At 42.5% G+C, this 21,735-nt stretch overlaps 1 protein-coding gene across 1 annotated transcript in view; it reads right to left on the bottom strand.

The window, feature by feature from the left end:
* Nucleotides 1-13,553: 13,553 nt before the first annotated feature.
* Nucleotides 13,554-21,735, bottom strand: part of RYR2 (ryanodine receptor 2) — a 644,069-nt gene continuing 635,887 nt past the window's right edge. Inside the window, 1 exon segment of the mRNA XM_032609082.1 lies at nt 13,554-14,849. Within this exon segment, the coding sequence (XP_032464973.1) occupies nt 14,754-14,849 (96 nt within the window). The 3' untranslated portion in view covers nt 13,554-14,753.

Raw genomic sequence — 21,735 nt, 5'->3', positions numbered from 1 at the left:
GTGTCCCCCTTTCTCTGCTCACATCTAGCTAACTGCCTGCTATAACATTCCCCCCTCAAGGAGTCTGGACCCTTAAAATCTTTTAAGGGGCACAGGTCGATGGTCTGTCTTTTGTAACTGCTTGAAGCTGAGCATGGGTGTTGTCCCTACCTGTGGGTCTAGATCTCCTTGCTCATCTGTCAGAGATAGGGGTCTTCAAGCTGAGCATGGGTGTTGTCCCTACCTGTGGGTGTCTAGATCTCCTTGCTTATCTGTCAGAGATAGGGGTCTTATTTAGAGTGGCAGAGATGGAGAGTGGGGAGTAGAAGGAGGCAGCAGCCTTGCCCAGTGGGTGTTGGTGGTCCCTATCTTCAGGTGGGATTGGTTGAAATCCCTGGCATAGCATCATTTGAAGTTGGAGTTGTTGTACCCTAGAGGACAGACGTTTAGCTAGGTGGTTAAAAATACAAGGACCAAGGAGAAAGATGAGAAATATAGATGGGCCTGGAAATGGGAGAAGCCAAGTATATCCTGGAAACCATCCCTTTAGGGTCTCAGTCCATTCCTGCTTCCCTTGATTATACCTGTGGATCCAGGAACCCTGTTCATAGATTTCTTGAACATTTACTTTTACTTCTCCTGTGACATTAATATATATGTAGCATGTTTTATTTACGATAGCACAAACCCCTCCTTGCCTTGCTAGGAGATAGTCTAGGGCTCGATGGTTGTTGAAGGCCACCTCTGCCAGGGAATCTAGGGATTTTTGTAAGAGTGTGAGAGAGTCTCCAGTTCTCTTTAGTGTGCTGTCCAGGGAGGAGGTTAGATACGTCAGGGTTGCCTCATTGTAGGTAAATTTTCCCCAAAGGGCAGCTTCACCTCGGGTCCCCATATTTCCTGCTAGCACCAGACCAAAGGCCCTTTTTTGTCTCACATGGGTCACACTGAGGATGGTTATTTGGGCTGGAGCCATAGTTCCCAAGGTGTAGTCCCCATAATGAAGTATGGCGTCTAGATGTGAGAGAGCAGTGGCTTTGGTTATTGTGAGGTCCCACATAGGCATAATAATCCAGGCGGTGCTGGTAAAGCAGCGTCATTGGTTTGCTTATACAGCTGGAGAAAAGTTCTGGGAGGTGGGAGACAGTTGTGGAGAGGTCCCATCTGCATTTTTGGATTTGGTCCCTGGTTTGGAGTGTCCAGGGTGAGGTCTATATTCAGGGATAGTCATGGTAAGGGAGTGTCTGATATAATAGCTAGCACAAGCAGTTCTGTTGGCATTAGTTAGTGAGCTGTCATGCGTACGTGGGTTTTGTTAGGGGTGCAGATGAAATGTAAAGAGGCTGGTGCACTATATCACTCCAATTTATAGGCTTAAAGTTATGCGACGACAGGCTTAGGCTTGTGTTAGAGGCTTAAGGGCTGAAGAGGGGTCTGTGCGTCTCCTCTGAGTACTGCTGTGACAAGGCGTGCATCCTGAGGTTTGACTGCAGATTAGGGAGGTTTTGGTGATATTTATAGCCCTTGAATAGGGAGGTGTGATGCAGTAACAGAGCGGAGGTGGCCTTTCCCATGTAGCGATTAAGGAAAAATCCTGCCTAGGGTAATTAAAAGAAGATTGGTTGAAAGCTGAGAATACAGTATGGCTGTTGACTGTGTAGGCCTTGAGGCTGGAACTAATGTCTCCTGGGGTGGTGGGTTGGGGATGGCAAACCCAAGAGAGATTGAGATTTTACCCTTTAGCAATAATCCAGGAGTTATTGACTATTCTGTTATCTTTCCATGTTTAGTCTTGGGACCAAAGAGATTGGATAGGTTAGAGGAGAACAAGTAAGAGCCGGGGTAGGGTCCCTAGCACCTTTCAGAAGGAGAAAAAAAGGCTGCAGGCCATCTTTGGGTTTTTGGCAGGTCTTATCAAACCCAGCCTGGACAGAGGACTTCCCTCTTGGGTATAGGTGCAGAGCTAAAGCAATACTCATAAAAGAATTCCAAGAGCGAGGAGGAGATCAAGGAGGACAAGTATGCAAATCCTCCACAGTATTTTGGTTATTTTGTGGGTGGACTGGGGTATCAGAGGGCAAAAAAGAAAATAGTGGCTCTGGGTAATCAGCCTTGGATCTGTGACATTTCTTTGTCCTTCCTGAGTAAGAGCTTCAAGAGGCTCTCGCATCCACCTGGACTCTTTTGGCCGTCCAAGGTCCTCCATGTCCTGTGAAGACTCAGGGGGAGGGGGAGGTTTAATTCTAGAAAGGTGCACCCAACTAGTGACCCCTGTAGTTTTGCTACAGTAGGAGTGCTGAGAAGGACATAGTAAGGCCCTTTCCAGTCGGGCAGTAATTGATGAGAGGGGGACCATTCTCTCCATGTTTTTAGGAAGACAGAATCTCCTGGCTGAACCTGCCTGGAGACTCTTTCCTGGCTGGGGGCTGGCAAAACCTGATTTCCATATTCTGAAATCCTCATTTGGACTTGCTGCAGATTAATTAGGTACCTAATGAATTCACTGGTTTTGGTGTCTACCAAAATATCAGAGGATAAAAGGGGCCTATTGTAAGTCATTTCAAAGGGGCTGGGCCTTAGCCCTGTTTTAGGTGTGACCCTGGTTCTCAGGAGGGCTATGGGTAAAAGCTTTGTCCAAGGTTCTCATGTCTCTTGACAAAGCTTAGCCAGGATTCTTTTTTCTTTTTTTTCTTTTTCTTTTTCATTGAAATGTAGTTGATTTACAATGTTGTATTAGTTTCAGGTGTACAGCAAAGTGATTCAGTTACACATACATATATATGTATTTTTTTCAGATTATTTTCCCTTATAGGTTATTACAAAATATTGAGTATAGTTCCCTGTACTATATAGTAGGTATTTGTTGTTATCTATTTTATATATAGTAGTGTTTTTTCATTAGTCCCAAACTACTATTTATCCCTCCTCCCCCTCCGCCCCAGCTTTCCCCTTTGGTAACCATAAGTGTGTTTTCTATGTCTGTGGGTCTATTTCTGTTTTGTATAAAAGTTCATTTGTATACTTTTTCTAAGATTCCACATATAAGCGATATCATATCATATTTGTCTTTCTCTATTTGGCTTACTTCTGTGATTATGGTAAATCTAGGTCCATCCACGTTGCTGCAAATTGTATTATGTCATTCTTTTGATGGCTGAATAGTATTCCATTGTATATCTGTACCACGTCTTCCTTATCCATTCATCTGTTGATAGACATTTAGGTTACTTCCATGTCTTGGCTATTGTCAATCATGGTTCAATGAACATTAGGGTGCAGGTATCTTTTGGAATTAGGGTTTTCTCCAGATATATGACCAGGAGTGGGATTGCAGGATCATCTGGTAGCTAGCTATATTTTGGTTTTTTACAGAACCTCCATACTTTTCTCCATAGTGGCTGTACCAACTTGCATTCCCACCAAGAGTATAGGAGGTTTCCTTTTTCTCTACATCCTCTCCAGAATTTATTTGTAGCCTTTTTAATGATGGTCATTCTGACCGGTGTGAGGTGATACCTCATTGTAGTTTTGATTTTAATTTCTCTAATAATTAGTGATGTTGAGCATCTTTTCATGTGCCCTTTGGCCATTTGTATATCTTCTTTGGAGAAATGTCTATTTGGGTCTTTAAATTGTTTGCTTTATTTTGTTATTGAGCTGAATGAGCTGTTTGTGTATTTTGGAAATTAAGCCCTTGTAGGTCACATCATTTTCAAGTATTTTCTTCCATTGTGTAGGTTGACTTTTAGTTTTGTTTATGGTTTCTTTCACTGTGCAAAAGCTTTTAAGTTTAATTAGGTCCCACTTGTTTATTTTTGGAAAGAAATTGAAGATGACAGAAAAAGATGGAAAGATATACCCTGTTCTTGGATTGGAAGAATCAATATTGTCAAAATGACTAAACTACCCAAGGCAATCTACAGGTTCAGTACAATTCCTATCAAATTACCAATGGCTTTTTTCACAGAACTAGAACAAAAAATTTTTAAATTTGTATGGAAACACAAAAGACCCTGTTTAGCCAAAGCAATCTTGAGAAAGAGAAACAGACCTGGAGGAATCAGGCTCCCTGATTTCAGACTATACTACAGAACTACAGTAATCAAAACAGTATGGTACTGGCACAAAAAACAGACATATAGATCAATGGAACAGGATAGAAAGTCCAGAAATAAACCCACACACCTATGGTCAATTAATCTATGACAAAAGAGGCAAGAATATACGATGGAGAAAAGAAGTATCTTCAATAAATGGTGCTGGGAAAACTTGAAAGCTACATGAAAAGAATGAAATTAGAACATTCTCTAATACCACACACAAAAGTAAACTCAAAATGGATTAAAGACCTAATTTAAGACCAGATATTATAAAACGCCTAGAGGAAAACACAGGCACGATTCTTTTTTAAAGTTGGTTGCCCTTTCTATTTTCCCTGATGATTGAGGCCTCCAGCCAGCATGGAGGTGGTAGCAAATGCCTAGGGCAGTAGAGATTTGTTGTGTAATCTTAGCCACAAAAGAGGGGCCATTATCACTTTGTAAAGACTGTTGAAGTCTGAACCAAGGAATTATTTTCTTTCATAATGCCTTCGTTACTTTCCTAAGCTCTCTGGTCCTTGTTGGAAAGGCATCCTTCCACCCAGTGAAAGTGTCAATAAAAATTAGGAGGTATTTATCTCCCTGGGAGGATGGCATCTGGTTAAAGTCTTCTCCCAGATAAGTTCCTCTTCTTTGGATGGCTGGAGGAGGGGTGGGGGCCTGTTTTCCCTCTGGGCTGTTACGGTAGCATATGTTACAGGCCTTTGTGATTTCTAAGATAGTCTGAGAAAGGCCTATGCCAGAAAAAGCTTTTTCAGCCAGGCTAGTCAAAGCACCCCTCCCCAGATGAGAGGAATCATGGAGTGCCTTTAAAATTTTCCATTGTAATGCTCTGGGCAGCATTATTGTATGTTCCTTAATCCACCATCCCTTGGGGCCCTTTTGATATCCCCTAGTTCTAGCCTACTTTATTTCCTTATTTATATACTGGGGTGGCAAAAGCAGGCTGGGGGTTGGTACATGGAGGGAGTAAGGTAACCTGAGTTGAAGGGGTTTTAAGAGCTGCACTCTGCTGTCTTGTCAGCCAGGTTGTTTGCTTTTACTAGTGTGAATTTCCCTTCTGGTATCTCTTAGAGTGGATAATTGCCATTTCCTTAGGGTCTTGTACTGCCTGTAGGAGTTCCAAGATCTCCTGGCAGTGCTGGATTGGGGAGCCCCATGCAGTCAGGAGTCCCCTGTGTTTCAAGAAGGCAGCATGTGCATGTAACACCAAAAATGCGTACTTAGAATCCATATAGATATTGATCCTCTTGTCTTTTCCTAGCCTTAGAGCTTGAGCTAGGGCTATAAGCTTGGCTTCTGGTGCCAGGGTTTGGGGTGGCAGGGCATCAGCCTCTACGAGCTCATGTAAATCTACGATGGCACACCCTGCTTTCTGGACGCCATCATGTATGTAGCTACTTCCATCAGTAAACCAGTCAGCGTCAGGGTCCTCGAGGGGCTGGTCCCTAAGGTCAGGTCTGCTGGAATATACCTGTTTGATGGTCTCAGTACAAGAATGAGACAACTCCCCTGGGCTTTCTCTTGGCATATAGGTAGCTGGATTTAAGGCCTGACATACTTTAAGGGTCACTTCAGGAGTGTCAAGAAGGATGGCCTGATATTTTGTGAGGCAGCCTCCAGTCAGCCATTGTTGTCCTTTAATTTCTAATACTCCCTGTACCTGGTGTGGGGTTAATACTTCCAGGGGTTGATCCGTGGTGAGTTTTGTGGCCTCTTCAACTAGCAGGGCTGTGGCTGCTATGGCTCTCAGACAGCGTGGCCATCCTGAGGCCACTGGGTCCAATTGCTTGGAGAGATATACCACTAGCCATGGAACTGGCCCTACTTTTTGGGTGAGAACTCCCAGGGCTATTCCGTTTCTCTGAGGTAAATAGAGTAAAGGGCTTGTTAAGATCTGGGATCCCTATAGGGCTCGGGCACTAGTCAGGGCTGTCTTTATCTAGTCAAATGCTTTTTGTAAATTCCATGTCCAATATAGAGGTTCTGTGTCCATTCCCTTCAAGGCCTCATACAATGGTTTTGCCATGAGACCAACACTGGGAATCCAAATCCTGTAAAACCCAGCCCTTCCTAAGAAGGTTCTGAGCTGTTTCTTTGTGTGTGGTCATTGTAAATGGAGGATTGCTGGGTCGTAAGGGTGCGCTTCTCTTGGCTTAGAACATGTCCCAGGTAGGTGACCCTCTGGGAGGAAATTTGGGCTTTCTGGGGGGATACTTTATACCCCCTGGAGGCCAGGAAACTGAAGATCTGTACAGTGTTTTGGTCTGAAGCTTCCTTTGAAGGGCTGCCGATAAGGAGTCATCTGCATATTGTAATAATGCCCTCATATCTAACTTTAGTTTCCTTAGTTCCAAGGCCTTGCCAAACAGTCCAGGTATATTACTGGGTCTCATTAGTGTCTGGGTCAGTCCATTCAAGAGCAAAAATGTATTGAGAATCAGGGCGAACAGGTATACAGAAGAAGGCATTTTAAGATCAAGGACTGTAAACCAGGTGTATCCTTTGGGACCAAGTAAGGATTGTGTATGGGTTGGGAACAATTGGATGAAGAGGAATTACAGCTTCACTTAAGATTCAGAGATCTTGGACCATTCTATATTCCCTACTAGGTTTGAGGACAGGTAGGATTAGAGTATTACAGGGAGATTGATATGGCACCCAAAGCCTATATATATATATATATATATATATATATATATATATATATATATATATATATATTTTTTTTTTTTTTTTTTTTTAATGGTACGCGGGCCTCTCACTGTTGTGGCCTCTCCTGTTGCGGAGCACAGGCTCCGGACGCGCAGGCTCAGTGGTCATGGCTCACGGGCCCAGCCACTCCGCGGTACGTGGGATCTTCCCGGACCGGGGCACGAACCCGTGTCCCCTGCATCGGCAGGTGGACTCTCAACCACTGTGCTACCAGGGAAGCCCAAAAGCCTATATTTGATAAATTTTGAGATTAGGGGTTGGAGTCTCTGGTTTTATAGGGTGTTGCTGCCTGGAAAGGAAGTTGTTAGTTTCTTTTAAGGTGATTTTTATAGGAGTGACAAACTTTGCCTTCCCTGGGATTCCCTGATCCCAGACCTGTAGATCTATAAGTTTTTCTGGGGGAATATTTTGGGCTGGACTGTCCATGTCTCGTATGATACATAGTCCAGCCAAAAATATTCTTGCTTTTGGTTTTCAGGGAGAGTAAGAGTCACCCCCAAAGCTGAGCGAAAGTCCCTTCCAAGTAATGGTCTAGGGCATTCAGGCATGACAAGAAACTTGTGAGTTATAAGTATCTTTCCCCAGGTGCAAGGTAGAGGGGTGGTGAAATGTTTTAGCTTTGGTCTTCCTTCTACTCCAGTAATAGAGCAGGTTTCGGGGGCAAGGGGCCCACTGTGAGAAGTCAGGACAAAGTAAGTGGCTCCCGTGTCCACGAGAAACTGGAGAAGTTTACCTGTCACGTCTCCTGCAGTTCTTCCTGTGTGATGATGACGGTCTCCTCAGGAGCCCTGGGAGGTCCTGGGTCCTGTCAATCAAACACTGCCGTGACTGGCATGGGGGAATTACCTCACTTGCTTCGGAGCTGGGGGCATGCGCTCCTCCAGTGGTGTGCCTTCTTACAGTGTGGGCATGGCATCCTGGGTGTAGCTGGGACCTGTTTCCTGGGCATTCCTTCCTCTAGTGTTTGGGGCTCCCACAGCTAATAAAGGTTCCCTTTCCTGGCAGGGGTCTTCTCGGAGTACTTTTGGGGTGACCAGGTGGTGGGTTAGGTCTTGTCGTGATGGCTGCCAAAAGCCTAGCCTGCAGTCGTCCCTTTCTTAAGTCACACTGTTCCTTCCTTTCCTCCTCAGCCTGGTCGCTATTGCTAAAGACCCTGAAAGGCCGTATCAATAAAAAGGTTGAGAGACGTTTGGGGCCCCATGGCAAACTTTTGAAGCTTTCTATGGGTGTCAGGGGCTGATTGGCTAATGAAGTGGGTTGCAAATACTATGTGTCCCTCAAAAGTGTCTGCATCTACATTCATATACTTTCTGAGAGTATCTATTGATACCAATCGGGCTTGAAGTAGGATTGGATTTTCATCTTGGCCTTGGGTGATCTCTTTAACCATATCATAGTTAACAGGGTTAATTATGCATTGTTTCATCCCTTCAGCAAGGCAGAGGATCATGTGATCCCTTCTAGTGATACCAGGCTGGCCTGGCCAATAGTCCCAACTGGGATCCATTAGAGGCACTGCTGTCATGTCCACAGGGCATTGGTGAGGTTGGGTGACATGTAATCCATCAGCATATGTTTGAGCCTGTGCCCAAATATGGGTCTTTCCTCAGTGGTGCAGCAGTGGGAAAGAACAATATTTAGGTCCTTCCAGGTAAGGTCAAAGGATAGAGTTAGTCCCGGGAATTCTTCAGTGAGCCAGCGGGGGTCCTCGGAGAATCAGCCTAAGGGAGTGCAGCAGTGGGTTGGACAAAGACAAAGGGGTGTGGGGCTTCCCTGGTGGCGCAGTGGTTGAGAGTCTGCCTGCCGATGCAGGGGACACGGGTTCGTGCCCCGGTCCGCGGAGCGGCTGGGCCCACGAGCCATGGCCGCTGAGCCTGCGCATCCGGAGCCTGTGCTCCGCAATGGGAGAGGCCACAACAGTGAGAGGCCCGTGTACCAAAAAAAAAAAGAAAAAGGGGTGTGGACTCCGGTAACTCCCTGAGGCCCACTTACTACTTCCTGAAGGGGGCTGGGAAACTCTGGCTGCACTGCTGGTATGGAAGGGTAAAGAGGCTTATAGGGCAGAGGAGGAGCTGAAGATGGTGAAAGAGTGTGGGGCTTGGGTCTTCTGTCTGGGACTTGTGTTCCTGCACAGATGCCACTAGAGAGGGCTTTGGTGTAGCCTGAATGGGTCCCAGCCAGCAAGGTTCCCTAACATAGGACTTGCGTAGCTCCAGGTTCTCTCTTAGGGCCACAAAAGCCTGAACATAAGGAACTTCTGTTCATTTAGATGTCTAACTGTACGATGTTATGCATTATAGTTGAGGCTTCTAGTTTTCTGGTCAGGCCTCATTGTCCTCAAGTTTATACTGGGGCCAGGCTGTGTTACAAAAGAAAGCAAGTTTTTTTCATTTTAAACAATCTAGAGGAAACTTGTCCTAGGGACTCCGAATGCACCTGAGGGGTCAGTCCTTGGGGATAGAAGAGGTGTTTCCTATCACTCCTTCAGGGAGATGGTGCTCCCGTAACAGAGAGGTGCACTGGCGTTAGGAGGTCCCGTGGCAGTTCCCTAGGACAGGACTTGTTCCAGGTGTCCCTGTCCACCTAGTCCCTTCCATACTAGTCACAATGGGGGTTAGCTACTCCCCCATACGGCGATCCTGCTGGCCCCAGCATCCTGGGGCCTGTGTCCTATCGTGGTGTCTGCGGTACCCAGGATGATTGACCATCCTGAAGGCTTCTCTATAGATTCTGTGGCCAACGATTAATCTCTGTGTTCTGGGGTATGGACTTCTAGAACAGACATCCTCATAGTTCCAGGACCTATTTAGGTTACAGTTTTTTTTCCCTAAGAGGATGGTGTATTTCTGGAAACAGGCACTGGCCCTTAAGGGAGGTGGTTTTTGAAAAAGCTTCTCTTTTCCCTTCCCTTTTGTGGGCAGCACCCCCTGGCCTGGGTGCTACCCTACCCCCGCCCCCAGAATGCTCCATGCAGCGGGCAGCGCCACCAGCCGGGGGTGGGGGGGGATATGGTGGGCCAAGGTGGAGGCACTCTGTCTGCACTTGGTGGGATGGAGGGCCCGACAGCCCTGAGAGAACACTCCCAATCACGCAACCCAGGGGAGGCAAGCATGGCAAACGGGGGTCATGTGTCCCTGGGGCGTGGCCATGCGTGCGTCCCGCCCGCAGCATGAACTGCCCCGTGCCCGCAGTGTGAGTTGGGGGCGGGGATGGATCCCGCTTGTGTGGCGGACCGTGGAGGGGGCTGGCCGAATGCAGGGTGCCGTGCAGAGGCGAGTGGAGAAGGATGGCAGCCCAGATGCAGCCCCACCGCCGCTGGTTCCAACCGCACGGGGCAGGACTGTCCCCCTTCCCAACACCAGGGGTTATGTACACTGACCACCCACGGCACAAGGGAGCTCCCGAAGGGACCGTAACAGCCATGGGCACGGTGTGAACTCTCTTACAGTCTGAGTAAGGCTGCATTTTATACTTCCACACAATTGAACCCGAGGACAGCTAATTAAATGGTGGATAAGGCAAACCCAGAGGGCAAAGCTCCTATGGTTTGGGTCCCTAGCCGCCTGTGAGAATGCTTGGAAACTTCTCCTGACGTGCCTTGCAAGTAACGAGAGGTATAAGACCTAACGGCAAGGTTGGAAAATGCCTGGCAGATTCACTTTCCCCATTTCCAGCAGAGTAAGGCATGAAAAAAGAATGGAAAGTAAAAGATAGGGACACAGAGAGAGACAAGGATAGTCAGGCATAGGTGGACCAATAATAAGCCCATAAGGGTAGCTGCAGGGAGTGGGTGGTGGTATGCTTTTAACTGTGTGCCTAAAAACGTTGCCCGGAAATTGCCTTGAGGTGGGAGGACAGACCTATTGTCATCCGGAGGAGAGTCTTCCGGTGGCGAGTGCCCTAGCGGCTTTTAGATGCTCGACTCCTGCCCACATCTTTGCAACAACAGGTCCGAAAATGGGACAGACAGTAAGAGAGGGGGAGAGAGAGAGAGAGAGAGGGAACGGAGGGGGGAGAAATGAATGGCAGGAAGCAAGGCAGCGCCTCTCAAGCGTAAGGGAGGCGAGAGGCTGAGGCTTATGAAATTCCCCTGGCTGCCTCGCCAAAGATGATACTGGCAGCTAATTTCTTGTCTCGTCGCAGAAGGAATTCAGGGACAAGGCGGGAGGCCAGGAAAGTAAAGCAAGGGTTTATTTAAGCGATTGTATGCTCCCTAGGGGAGAGCAGCCTGGCTCCGGTGAGTAGCTGCCCTGAGTTTCTTTGGGAAACTTCTTATATGGATGTAGAAAAGAAGAGGTGGAATATTCATTTGGGAGGGAGAGGTTTGGGGGTTCTTTTCCCTGATTTTCATCAGCCCCACCTTCCTGAGGGGAGGAAGGATTTTTGTCCTTATTTGGCCTTGATTGGAAGTATCGTGGCATCGGTGCACGATAAGAACTTCTTATATGCAAGGCTAATTTTATTGTAATGAGGGCATAGTGACCAAAAGGTTACAATGGACACCAGAGATTCCCGCCTTTTCCCACCTTTCTTTGTCTGCCTTCAGGACACTTGTCACCCCAAAATGTGTGGTTTCCTGTCGGTCTGGAAGTTCCTACTTTTCTTTGTCTACCCAAGGACCCTGGCTGTTAGGTGTGTGGTTCCTGCCATTTGGCCCACCTTGCTGTGGTCCTATCTAGCTAACTGCCTGCTTTAGCTGTTTATCTTACGGAGTAGGATCAAGAGATGTTTCCAAAGAAAAAAAGTGGGGTAGGAATAGATGAAATAAGAAAGGGAGAAAAATGGCTGAGAGAGTGGAAGCAGAGATGTGAAGATAGGATATTATGATACTCTTTGTGATTGTCTGAATACTTGAAAATTTCTGAGGGGATTACATTTCTTCAGTGTGAGTTAGGCAGCCCCCCTGAGCTTAATCACAGAAGTAGAGAGTCCCAGTGTGTTTGTAATTCGTGCAACATTTCCTGGGAGATTTAATAATAACGCCAATGCAGAAAATCTGCCCCTTCCCCTTTGAGGCCTTGAGACGGAAACAAAGAGGTACCCTCCTCCTCTGTCGGCCACTGACAGCACCAGTGACAGTTTCTAAAGTGACCAGCTCTGCGCCTTTAGTCTTCCTCCAACACTGATGGCCAAAGGCCACAAGTGGAAGGAAGCTTCCTTTCCTGAATTCAGCCTTTCTCTGTTTCTCCCTGAGCACTTGTCTGTCACTGACCAGGGCTCTGAAGCCAGGAGCAATCAATCAGGAGAGTCTCAAGAATCTGCAGAATCCAGGGGACAACTAGGAATTTGTTCGCTCACCTCTCACTTGTAACTGTTGTTTCATGTCAACTCTGACTTCGGCATTATGAACAGAAGACCTGAATCTGTCAGACTTTATGTCCCAGAATAACATTTATTCCTCTCCGTTGCGTGCTTCCTCTGAAGTGTTTTGTGGCAAAGGGGAACGTGGTCTTGGATATTTTGTGGAGCTGACCTCATTTATTTTATCCAGACTCCTCAGAACATGAGGTCACCTCCTTGAGCAGGACTGAGGACTCCCACAGCACGGACAAATTGACTCCTTCACCCAAATAAAAATGTTACTGAGAGGTTTAGTATGAGCCTCCCCAGAATGTGCCACTCTGGCATGTGGATTACTTTGAGCTGAAGTCAATCAAGCCTCAGAAGACTCAGGAAGAGCTTTTTACCTCCTCCTTAAGTGTCTAAAAGAATTCAGATAGAAGACCTGGTCCAGGAAGAGAACCATCACCAGGGATAACTATAGAGAGTGTGGGCTGGTGTGGGAGGCTGGGGGGAGCCCAGCAGGGCCTGTTTGTTCTACCTGGCACGGCAAAAACTTGCTTACCAAATATTTGCTCTTGCCACCATCCTGTGAATTGTCTTCCTTCCCTTTGAAGGCCCAGACCCCACTCTCTTCTCCTGAGCTCAGGATGGCACATAAGCCTCAGTTGCCTCACTGTCGGGAGCCTCTCATGTCTTTGTGGGGCTCACGTACATAAAAAAAACTGTTTTTCTCCTGTGAACCTGTCTTATGTCCATTTAACCTGCCAAAGAACCTAGAAAGGAAGAAGGGCAAAGTTTTTCAAGATAAATGCAAAATCTAAGTACCACAGCTGTGATGTGCCAATGGGCTGAAAAATGACAGTAGATACCCAGCACTGCCCTTGGTACACAGTACCCATTCAATTCGCATTGGAATGTTTCATATATCACTTACTGGTGTGCCAGTCCTCTTCCAGATTAAGACAGAAAATGAATCCCTGTTGTTGCATGGAAATGAATTTTCCCTGAATAAGGAAGAGTTCTTAAAATGAAAGCTGATTAAAAATTAAAATGATTCGGGAGACAGTGATTTTTCTGTTATTGGTGGGTTCCAAGAAATCTGGATGACCCCAAGACAAGGAAATGACAGGGGTGGAGCTAGGTGATTCAAAATGCTCCATAGCTCTGAGGTTCCGTAATCATAAAAGCAGAAAACTTGCTAGCTACAGGGACGTATGACAGGCCTTAAGGCAGTGTTTGGATTGCGCTAGACACACACAACTTAAAAGCTCAAGGCTTTTTGATGCATCCCAGTTATAAGTGAAATGGAGAAAGAGGGTGAGAAAGTTAAATAGTTTAATCAGAGCAGTTTTACAATTCTAAAATTAACAAGCAGACCTTGTAATAAAAGAGCTCCAATATTTGCAAAATGACCTTGCTTCCATTCTGAATCTCTTTTTTATTTGTAAAGATTCGCATTACATTTAAAAGGACCCAAAATGGAGTGATTGATATATTATTATCCGTGTTTTTTGATGCAACTGATGAAATCCCTGAATGGATATTGCTTCAGCTTTGATATTAAAAAAATGGCCTGACAAGAAGTCCTTAATCCACAACTGATCACAGGTGGCCGAAAGAAAGAGGAAAAACCCAAAACTACCATCAAGTTCATAATGTATCACATTGTTGGTGGATGACACTGGCTCCAAATATACAATTAAGCCCACGACACTTTATTACTATGAATATAATTATCATGAAAGTTCTTTCACGTGGATCAACTTGCTTCTGAAGGTTTTCTTGGTTCGTTTAAACTTGCATAATAAACATGCAATGAATTATTTCTTTTGAAAGTATATTTTTTGCAGTCTTTCTGTTTTCATACAAAGATTTCATAAAGTTGCAATATTGCATCAGAGCATTACCAGAATAAGAGCACAGGGGGAGGGGAAATGGGAATCTGGATGAATGAGAAGAACCTCCTCTCATCCTGAGACAGACCACCCGTCTTTTTTAAAAGGTGCACGCAAACTGCTTTTCTTACCCTCCCCCACCAAAGAAAAGCATGAAAGAAAAAAAAACCCTCACAAAAATCAATCTAACTAAGAAAAAAAGTCGACATAAGGAAAATAAAGATGTTTTTTCATGCACATATCTTCTGCATAGCTCAACCCACATATAGTAAGGCACTATTTCCCTTCGTAACTGGTGTCCACGGCAATCTGGTAAGTGCTACAGTGCTCTGTGACCATTAGAGAGTTCCTTTCTGGATGGGGAAATAAAGAGGCCGGATGAGTGTGGCTGCCACGCTTCTCTGTGAAAGCCCCATAGTGCAAGCTGATTTCCAGGAGTCTCAGAAGGAAATCTGTGTGTGTAACGATTGAGAGTCTCCAGAATGGTTTTCTTCCTATTTTGTCCTTGTATGAATTTAGATTATTCTTCAGTCATTATTCTCAAAGAATATACACTAGGTGGGGGAAAAAGCACAGTCAAGTCTTCAGAAACACAGCTTCACTGCTCCGAGAAAGCACATAATGCTGGCAATTCAGAAAATCAGCAGATGTTTCCAAGGGAACAGAGAGAGAGAGAGATAGAGAGTCTAGAAACAGAAGAACAGAGACAAAGACAGAGAGAGCGTGTCTGTGTGTGTGTGTGTGTGTGTGTGTGTTTGTTTTCGGAGGTGATCTGGGACTGAGATTAATTTAGCTGGTCTTCGTACTGTTTCCGGAAACAATCCCCAGCGGGGAAAAATTCCCAGCACCTTTCTTGATACATCTTCCAAACGTAAGATTCCTGTAAAAGTAAAGGCAATGTGTTAAGAACATGTCTTTCCCTAGGATCTCTGTGTTACCACAAAATATAAGATAGAAAGAGACTCAAATTTGTTATTTTACATACATATATATATGTCACATACGTATAATGGTGTATTACACATAGTTATAATCCCAAATTCATTTAGATAGTTCCTAATTATACCAGGTCTTATTTATTTCTACTAATAAATAATCTTCATCTTGACTGTAATATAATAATGATAAAAACCTATTTGTGATATATGATTTTGAGGGTTCCTTAAAACTATTATTTTTGTTTAATTGTACCAAATTCAAACTATTAACAATGGCAGGTGAATATTTGTGGAGGGAGAATTTCAAATAGCTCGGGCAGAACCTTAAACATTTAATATGCAATTTTTTATTTATTTTAATTTTTAAAATTGAAGTGCAGTTGATTTACAGTGTTGTTAGTTTCAGGTGTACAGCTACGTGATTCAGTTATACACATACATATATTTTTTTTCTCAGATTATTTTCACTTATAGGTTATTACAAAATATTGAGAATAGTTCCCTGTGCTATACAGTAGGTATTTGTTGCTATCTATTTTATATATAGTAGTGTGTATATGTTAATCACAAACTCCTAATTTATCCCTTCCACTCCTTTCCTCTTTGGTAACCATAGATATGTTTTCTATGTCTGTGGCTCTATTTCTGTTTTGTATATAAATTTATTTGTATCATTTTATTTTTGGTTCCACATATAAGAGATATCATATGATTCTTGTCTTTGACTTACTTAACTTAGTATCATAATCTCTAGGTCCATTCATGTTGCTGCAAAAAGCTGCAAAAAGCATTATTTCATAATTTTTTATGCCCAAGTAATATTCCAGTGTGTGTGTGTGTGTGTGTGTGTGTGTGTGTGTGTGTGTGTATCACATCTTCTGTATCCACTCATTTGTCAGTGGACATTTAGGTTGTTTCAATGTCTTGGCTATTGTAAATAGTGCTGTAGTAAACATTGGGGTACATGTATCTTTTCAAATTAATGGTTTTCTCCAGATATATACCCAGGAGTGGAATTGCAGGATCATATGGTAGCTCTATTGTTAGCTTTTTAAGGAACCTCCATACTGTTCTCCATAGTGGCTGTACCCATTTACAATCCCACCAACAGTGTAGGAGGGTTCCTTTTTCCCCACACCCTCTCAGTATTTATTTGTAGACTTCTTGATGACAGCCATTCTGAACGTTGTGAGGTGATACCTCATTGTAGTTTTGATTTACAGTTCTCTAATAATTAGCAATGCTGAGCATCTTTTCATGTGTTTCTTGGCCATCTGTATGTCTTCTTTAGAGAAACGCCTACTTAGGTCTTCTGCCCATTTTTGATTGGGTTGGTGGTTTTTTTGATATTAAGGTGTAGGAGCTGTTTGTATATTTTGGATATATTTTGTATATCCTTTGTCAGTTGCATCATTTGCAAATATTTACTTCCAGTCCGTAGGTTTTCTTTCCATTTTGTTTATGGCTTCCTTTGCTATTCAAAAGATGTTTAGTTAGGTCCCACTTGTTTATTTTGGTTTTTATTTCCATTACACTAGGAGACAGATCCAAAAAGATACTGCTGTGATTTATGTCAAAGAGTGTTCTGCCTATGTTTTCTTCTAGGAGTTACACAGTATCCAGGCTTACATTTAGGTCTTTAATCCATTTTGAGTTTATTTTTGTGTGTGGTGTTAGGGAGTGTCCTAATTTCATTCTTTTACATGTAGCTGTCCAGTCTTCCCAGCAGCACTTATTGAAGAGACCTTCTTTTCTCCATTGTATATTGTACCTCCTTTGTTGTAAACTAATTGACCAAAGGTGCGTTGGTTTATTTCTGGGGTTTCTTTTTTTTTTTAATTGTTATTGGAGTATATAATTGGTTTACAATGTTGTGTGAGTTTCTGCTGTACAGCAAAGTGAATTTTTATATATATATATAAATGAAATAATTACTATGAATATAATTATCATGTATATATATATATATATATCTCCCCTCTTTTTTAGATTTCCTTCCCATTTAGGTCACCGTGGAGCATGGAGTAGAGTTCCCTGTGTTACACAGTAGGTTCTCATTAGTTATCTGTTATATACGTAGTAGTGTATATGTGTCAATCCTAATCTCTCAGTTCATCCCACCCCCCCCTTCCCCCTTGATATCCATAAGTTTGTTCCCTACATCTGTGTCTCTATTTCTGCTTTGCAAATAAGTTCATCTGTACCATTTTTCTAGATTCCATGTATAAGTGATATTCCATGATATTTTTTCTTTCTCTGATTTACTTCACTCTGTACGACAGTCTCTAGGTTTGTCCACATCTCTGCAAATGGCACTATTTCGTTCCTTTTTATGGCTGAGTAATATTCCATTGTATATATGTTCCACATCTTTATCCATTCCTCTGCTGATGGACATTTAGGTTGCTTCCATGTCCTGGCTATTGTAAATAGTGCTGCAATGAATATTGGGGTGCATGTATCTTTTTGAATTATGGTTTTCTGAGGGTATATGCCCAGTAGTGGGATTGCTGGGTCATATGGTAGTTCAATTTTTAGTTTTTTGATGGACCTCCATACCATTCTCCATACTGGCTGTACCAATTAACATTCGCACCAACAGTGTAGGAGGGTCCCCTTTTCTCCACATCCTCTCCAGCATTTATTGTTTATAGAGTTTTTTGATGATGGCCATTCTGACCATTGTGAGATGATACCTCACTGTAGTTTTGATTTGCATTTCTCTGATAATTAGTGATGTTGAGCATCTTTTCATGTGCCTCTAGGCCATCTGTATGTCTTCTTTGGAGAAATGTCTATTTAGGTCTTCCACCCATTTTTTGATTGGGTTGTTTGTATTTTTGATATTGAGCTGCATGAGCTGTTTGTATATTTTGGAGATTAATCCCTTGTCGGTTACAAATATTTTCTCCCATTCTGAGGGTTGTCTTTTCATTTTGTTTATGGTTTCCTTTGCTGTGAAAAAGCGTTTAAATTTAATTAGGTCCCATTTGTTTATTTTTGTTTTTATTTTCATTACTCTAGGAGGTGTTATCTAAAAAGATCTTGCTGTGATTTATGTCAAAGAGTGTTCTGCCTCTGTTTTCCTCTAGGAATTGCATAGTATCTGGCCTTACAATTAGGTCTTTAATCTATTTTCAGTTTATTTTTGTGTATGGTGTTAGGTAGTGTTCTAATTTCATTCTCTTACCTGTAGCTGTCCAGTTTTCCCAGCACCACTTGTTGAAGAGACTGTCTTTTCTCCATTGCATAGTCTTGCCTCCTTAATCATCGATTAGTTGACCATAGGTGTGTGGGTTTATCTCTGGGCTTTCTGTCCTGTTCCATTGATCTATATTTCTGTTTCTCTGCCAGTACCATACTGTCTTGATTACTGTAGCTTTGTAGTGTAGACTGAAGTCAGGGAGCCTGATTCCTCCAGTTCCATCTTTCTTTCTCAAGAGTGCATTAACTATTTGGGGTCTTTTGTGTCTGCATACAAATTAAAAAAAATTTTGTTCTAGTTCTTTGAAAATGCCATTGGTAATTTGATAGGGATTACACTGAATCTCTAGATTGCCTTGGGTAGTTTACTCATTTTTCAAAAAATTTATTTTATTTATTTTTGGCTGTGCTGGGTCTTCATTGATTCATGCAGGCTTTCTCTAGTTGCGGTGAGCAGGGGCTGCTCTTCATTGTGGTGCGTGGGCCTCTTATTGCGGTGGTCTCTTCCATTGCAGAGCACAGGCTGTAGGCGCACTGGCTTAAGTAGTTGTGGCTCGCAGGCTCCAGAGCACAGGCTCAGTAGTTGTGGTGCACGGGCCTAGTTGCATTGCGGTATGTGGGATCTTCCTGGACCAGGGCTCAAACCCATGTCCCCTGTGCTGGCAGGTGGACTCCTAACCACTGCACCACTAGGGATGCCTGGTTTATTCATTCTGACAATATTGATTCTTCCAACCCAAGAACATGGTATATTTTTCCATCATTTTGTGTCATCTTGGTTTCTTTCATCAGCATCTTATAGTTTTCGAAGTACAGGTCTTTGCCTCCTTCGGGTAGGTTTATTCTTAGGTATTTTATTCTTTTTGATGTGATGGTAAATGGGATTGTTTCCTTTGTTTGTTTTTGTTCTTATGAAATTCTTTTATTTGTAACTTTTTATTAGAGTGTAGTTGATTTACAATATTGTGTTTCCTCAAGTGAATCAATTATACATATACATATATCCATTCTTTTTTAGATTCTTTTCCCATATAGGTCACTACAGGGTATTGAGTAGAGTTCCCTGTGCTATACAGTAAGTCCTTGTTGATTATCTATTTTACATATAGTAGTGTGTATATGTCAATCCCAATCTCCCAATTTATCCCTCTCCCCTTCCCCCCTGGTAACCATAAATTTGTTTTTTACATCTGTGACTCTATTTCTGTTTTGTAAATAAGTTCACTTAACCCATTTTCTTAGATTCCACATATATAAGCGATATCATATGATATTTGTCTTTCGCAGTCTTACTTCACTCAGTATGACAATCTCTAGGTCCGTGCATGTTGCTGCAAATAGCATTATTCCATTCTTTTTTATGGCTGAGTAGTATTCCACTGTATATATGTACCACATCTTCTTTACCCATTCCTTTGTCAATGGACATTTAGGTAATGGGATTGTTTCCTAATTTCTCTTTCTGATTATTTGTTGTTAGTGTGTAGAAATGCAACAGATTTCTGTGTGTTAATTTTGTATTCTGCAACTTTACTGAATTCCCTGATGAACTCTAGTAGTTTTCTGGTAGCATCATTAGGATTTTTTATGTGTAGTATATCACATCAATTACAAACAGTGACAGTTTTACTTTTTTTCCAATTTGAATTCCTTTTATTGCTTTTTCTTCTCTGATTGCTGGGGTTAGGACTTCCAAAACAACATGGAGTAAAAGGGGTGACAGTGGACCTCCTTGTCTTGTTCCTGATCTTAGAGTAAATGCTTTTAGGTTTTCACCATTGAGTGTGATGTTAGCTGTGGATGTGTCATATGTGGGCTTTATTATGTTGAGGTAGGTTCCCTCTATGCCTACTTTCTGCAGGGCTTTTGTCATAAGTGGATGTTGACTTTTATCAAAAGCTTTTTCTGCATCTATTGAGATGATCATATAGTCTCTCTCCTTTAATTTGTTAATATGGTGTATTACACTGATTGATTTGGGAATACTGAAAAACCCTTGCATCCCTGGGATAAATCCCACTCAATCATGGTGTATGATCCTTTTAATGTATTGTTGGATTTGGTTTGCTAGTGTTTTGTTGAGGATTTTCGTGTCTATGTTCATCAGTAACATTGGCCTGTAATTTTTTTTGTGGTATCTTTGTCTGGTTTTGGTATCAGGGTGATGGTGGCCTCATAGAATGAGTTTGAAACTGTTTCTTCCTCTGCAGTTTTTTGGATTAGTTTCAGCATAGGTGTTAACTCTTCTCTAAATGTTTGGTAGAATTCTGCTGTGAAGCCATCTGGTCCTGGACTTTTGTTTTTTGGGAGTTTTTAAATCACAGGTTCAATTCTAGTACTTGTAATTGGTCTGTTCCTATTTCTGTTTATTCCTTGCACCTTTCTAAGAAGCTGTCCATTTCTTCTAGGTTGTCCATTTATCAGCATATAGTTCTTGTATTAGTCTCTTATGGTCCCTTGTGTTTCTGTGGTTTCCTACATAACATCTCCCTTTTCATTTCTAGCTTTATTGATTTGGGTGCCCTCCCTTTTTTTCTTGATGAATCTGGCTAAAGGTTTATTCAGTTTTGTTTATCTTTTCAAGGAACCAGCTTTTAGTTTCATTGATCTTTCTATTGTTTCCTTCATCTCTATTTCATTTATTTCTGCTCTGATCTTTATGATTGTTTTCCTTCTACTAACTTTGAGGTTTGTTTGTTCTTTCTCGAGTTGATTTAGGTGTAAGGTTGGGTTGTTTGAGATTTTTTTTGGGTTCTTGAGCCTATATGGCTGTAACTATAAAGTTTACATGGCTGTACACTCCTCTCTTAGAACTGTTTTTGCTGCTAGGTATTTTTTAATTTCCCCTTTGATTTCTTCAGTGATCCATCGGTTGGTGGTAGCATAGTTTCAGTATCACTACTTGTGACTGATCTGTTCATATGTTCTATTTCTTGCTAGTGCAATGTTGTACCTTTCCAAGAATTTGTCCATTTCTTCCCGGTTCTCCCTTTTATTGGCATATAGTTGCTTGTACTAGTCTCTTACGATCCTTTGTATTTCTGTGGTGTCCATTCTGACTTCTCCTTTTTCATTTCTAATTTTATTGATTTGAGGTCTCTCCCTTTTTTTCTTGATGAATCTGGGTAAAGGTTTATCAATTTTATCTACTCAGAGAACCAGCTTTTGGTTTCACTGATCTTTGCTATCGTTTCCTTCGTGTCTGTTTCATTTATTTCTGCTCTGATCTTGATTTCTGTCCTACTAAATTTGGGTTTTGTTTGTTCTTCTTTCTCTGGTTGCTTTAGGTGTAAGGTTAGGATGTTTGAGAGCTTTCTTGTTTCCTGAGGTTAGACTGTATTGCTATAAACTTCCTTCTTAGAACTGCTTTTGCTGCATCCCATGGTTTTTGGGTTGTCAAGTTTTCGTTGCCATTTGTTTCTAGGTATTTTTTTTAAATTTCCTCTTTGATTTCTTCAGTGATCCATTGGTTGTTTAGTAACATATTGCTTAGCCTCCATGTGTTTGTGTGTGTTTTACAGTTTTATTCCTATAATTGATTTCTAATCTCATAGCATTGTGGTCACAAAGGATGCTTGATATGATTTCAGTTTTCTTACATTTACTGAGGCTTGCTTTTTAGCC

The sequence above is a fragment of the Phocoena sinus genome, chromosome 16 (assembly GCF_008692025.1).
Source record: "Phocoena sinus isolate mPhoSin1 chromosome 16, mPhoSin1.pri, whole genome shotgun sequence".
In the NCBI taxonomy this organism is placed as follows: Eukaryota; Metazoa; Chordata; class Mammalia; order Artiodactyla; family Phocoenidae; genus Phocoena; species Phocoena sinus.
The sequence above is the reverse complement of the archived record's forward strand: the minus strand, read 5'-3'. Positions and strand labels throughout refer to the sequence as shown.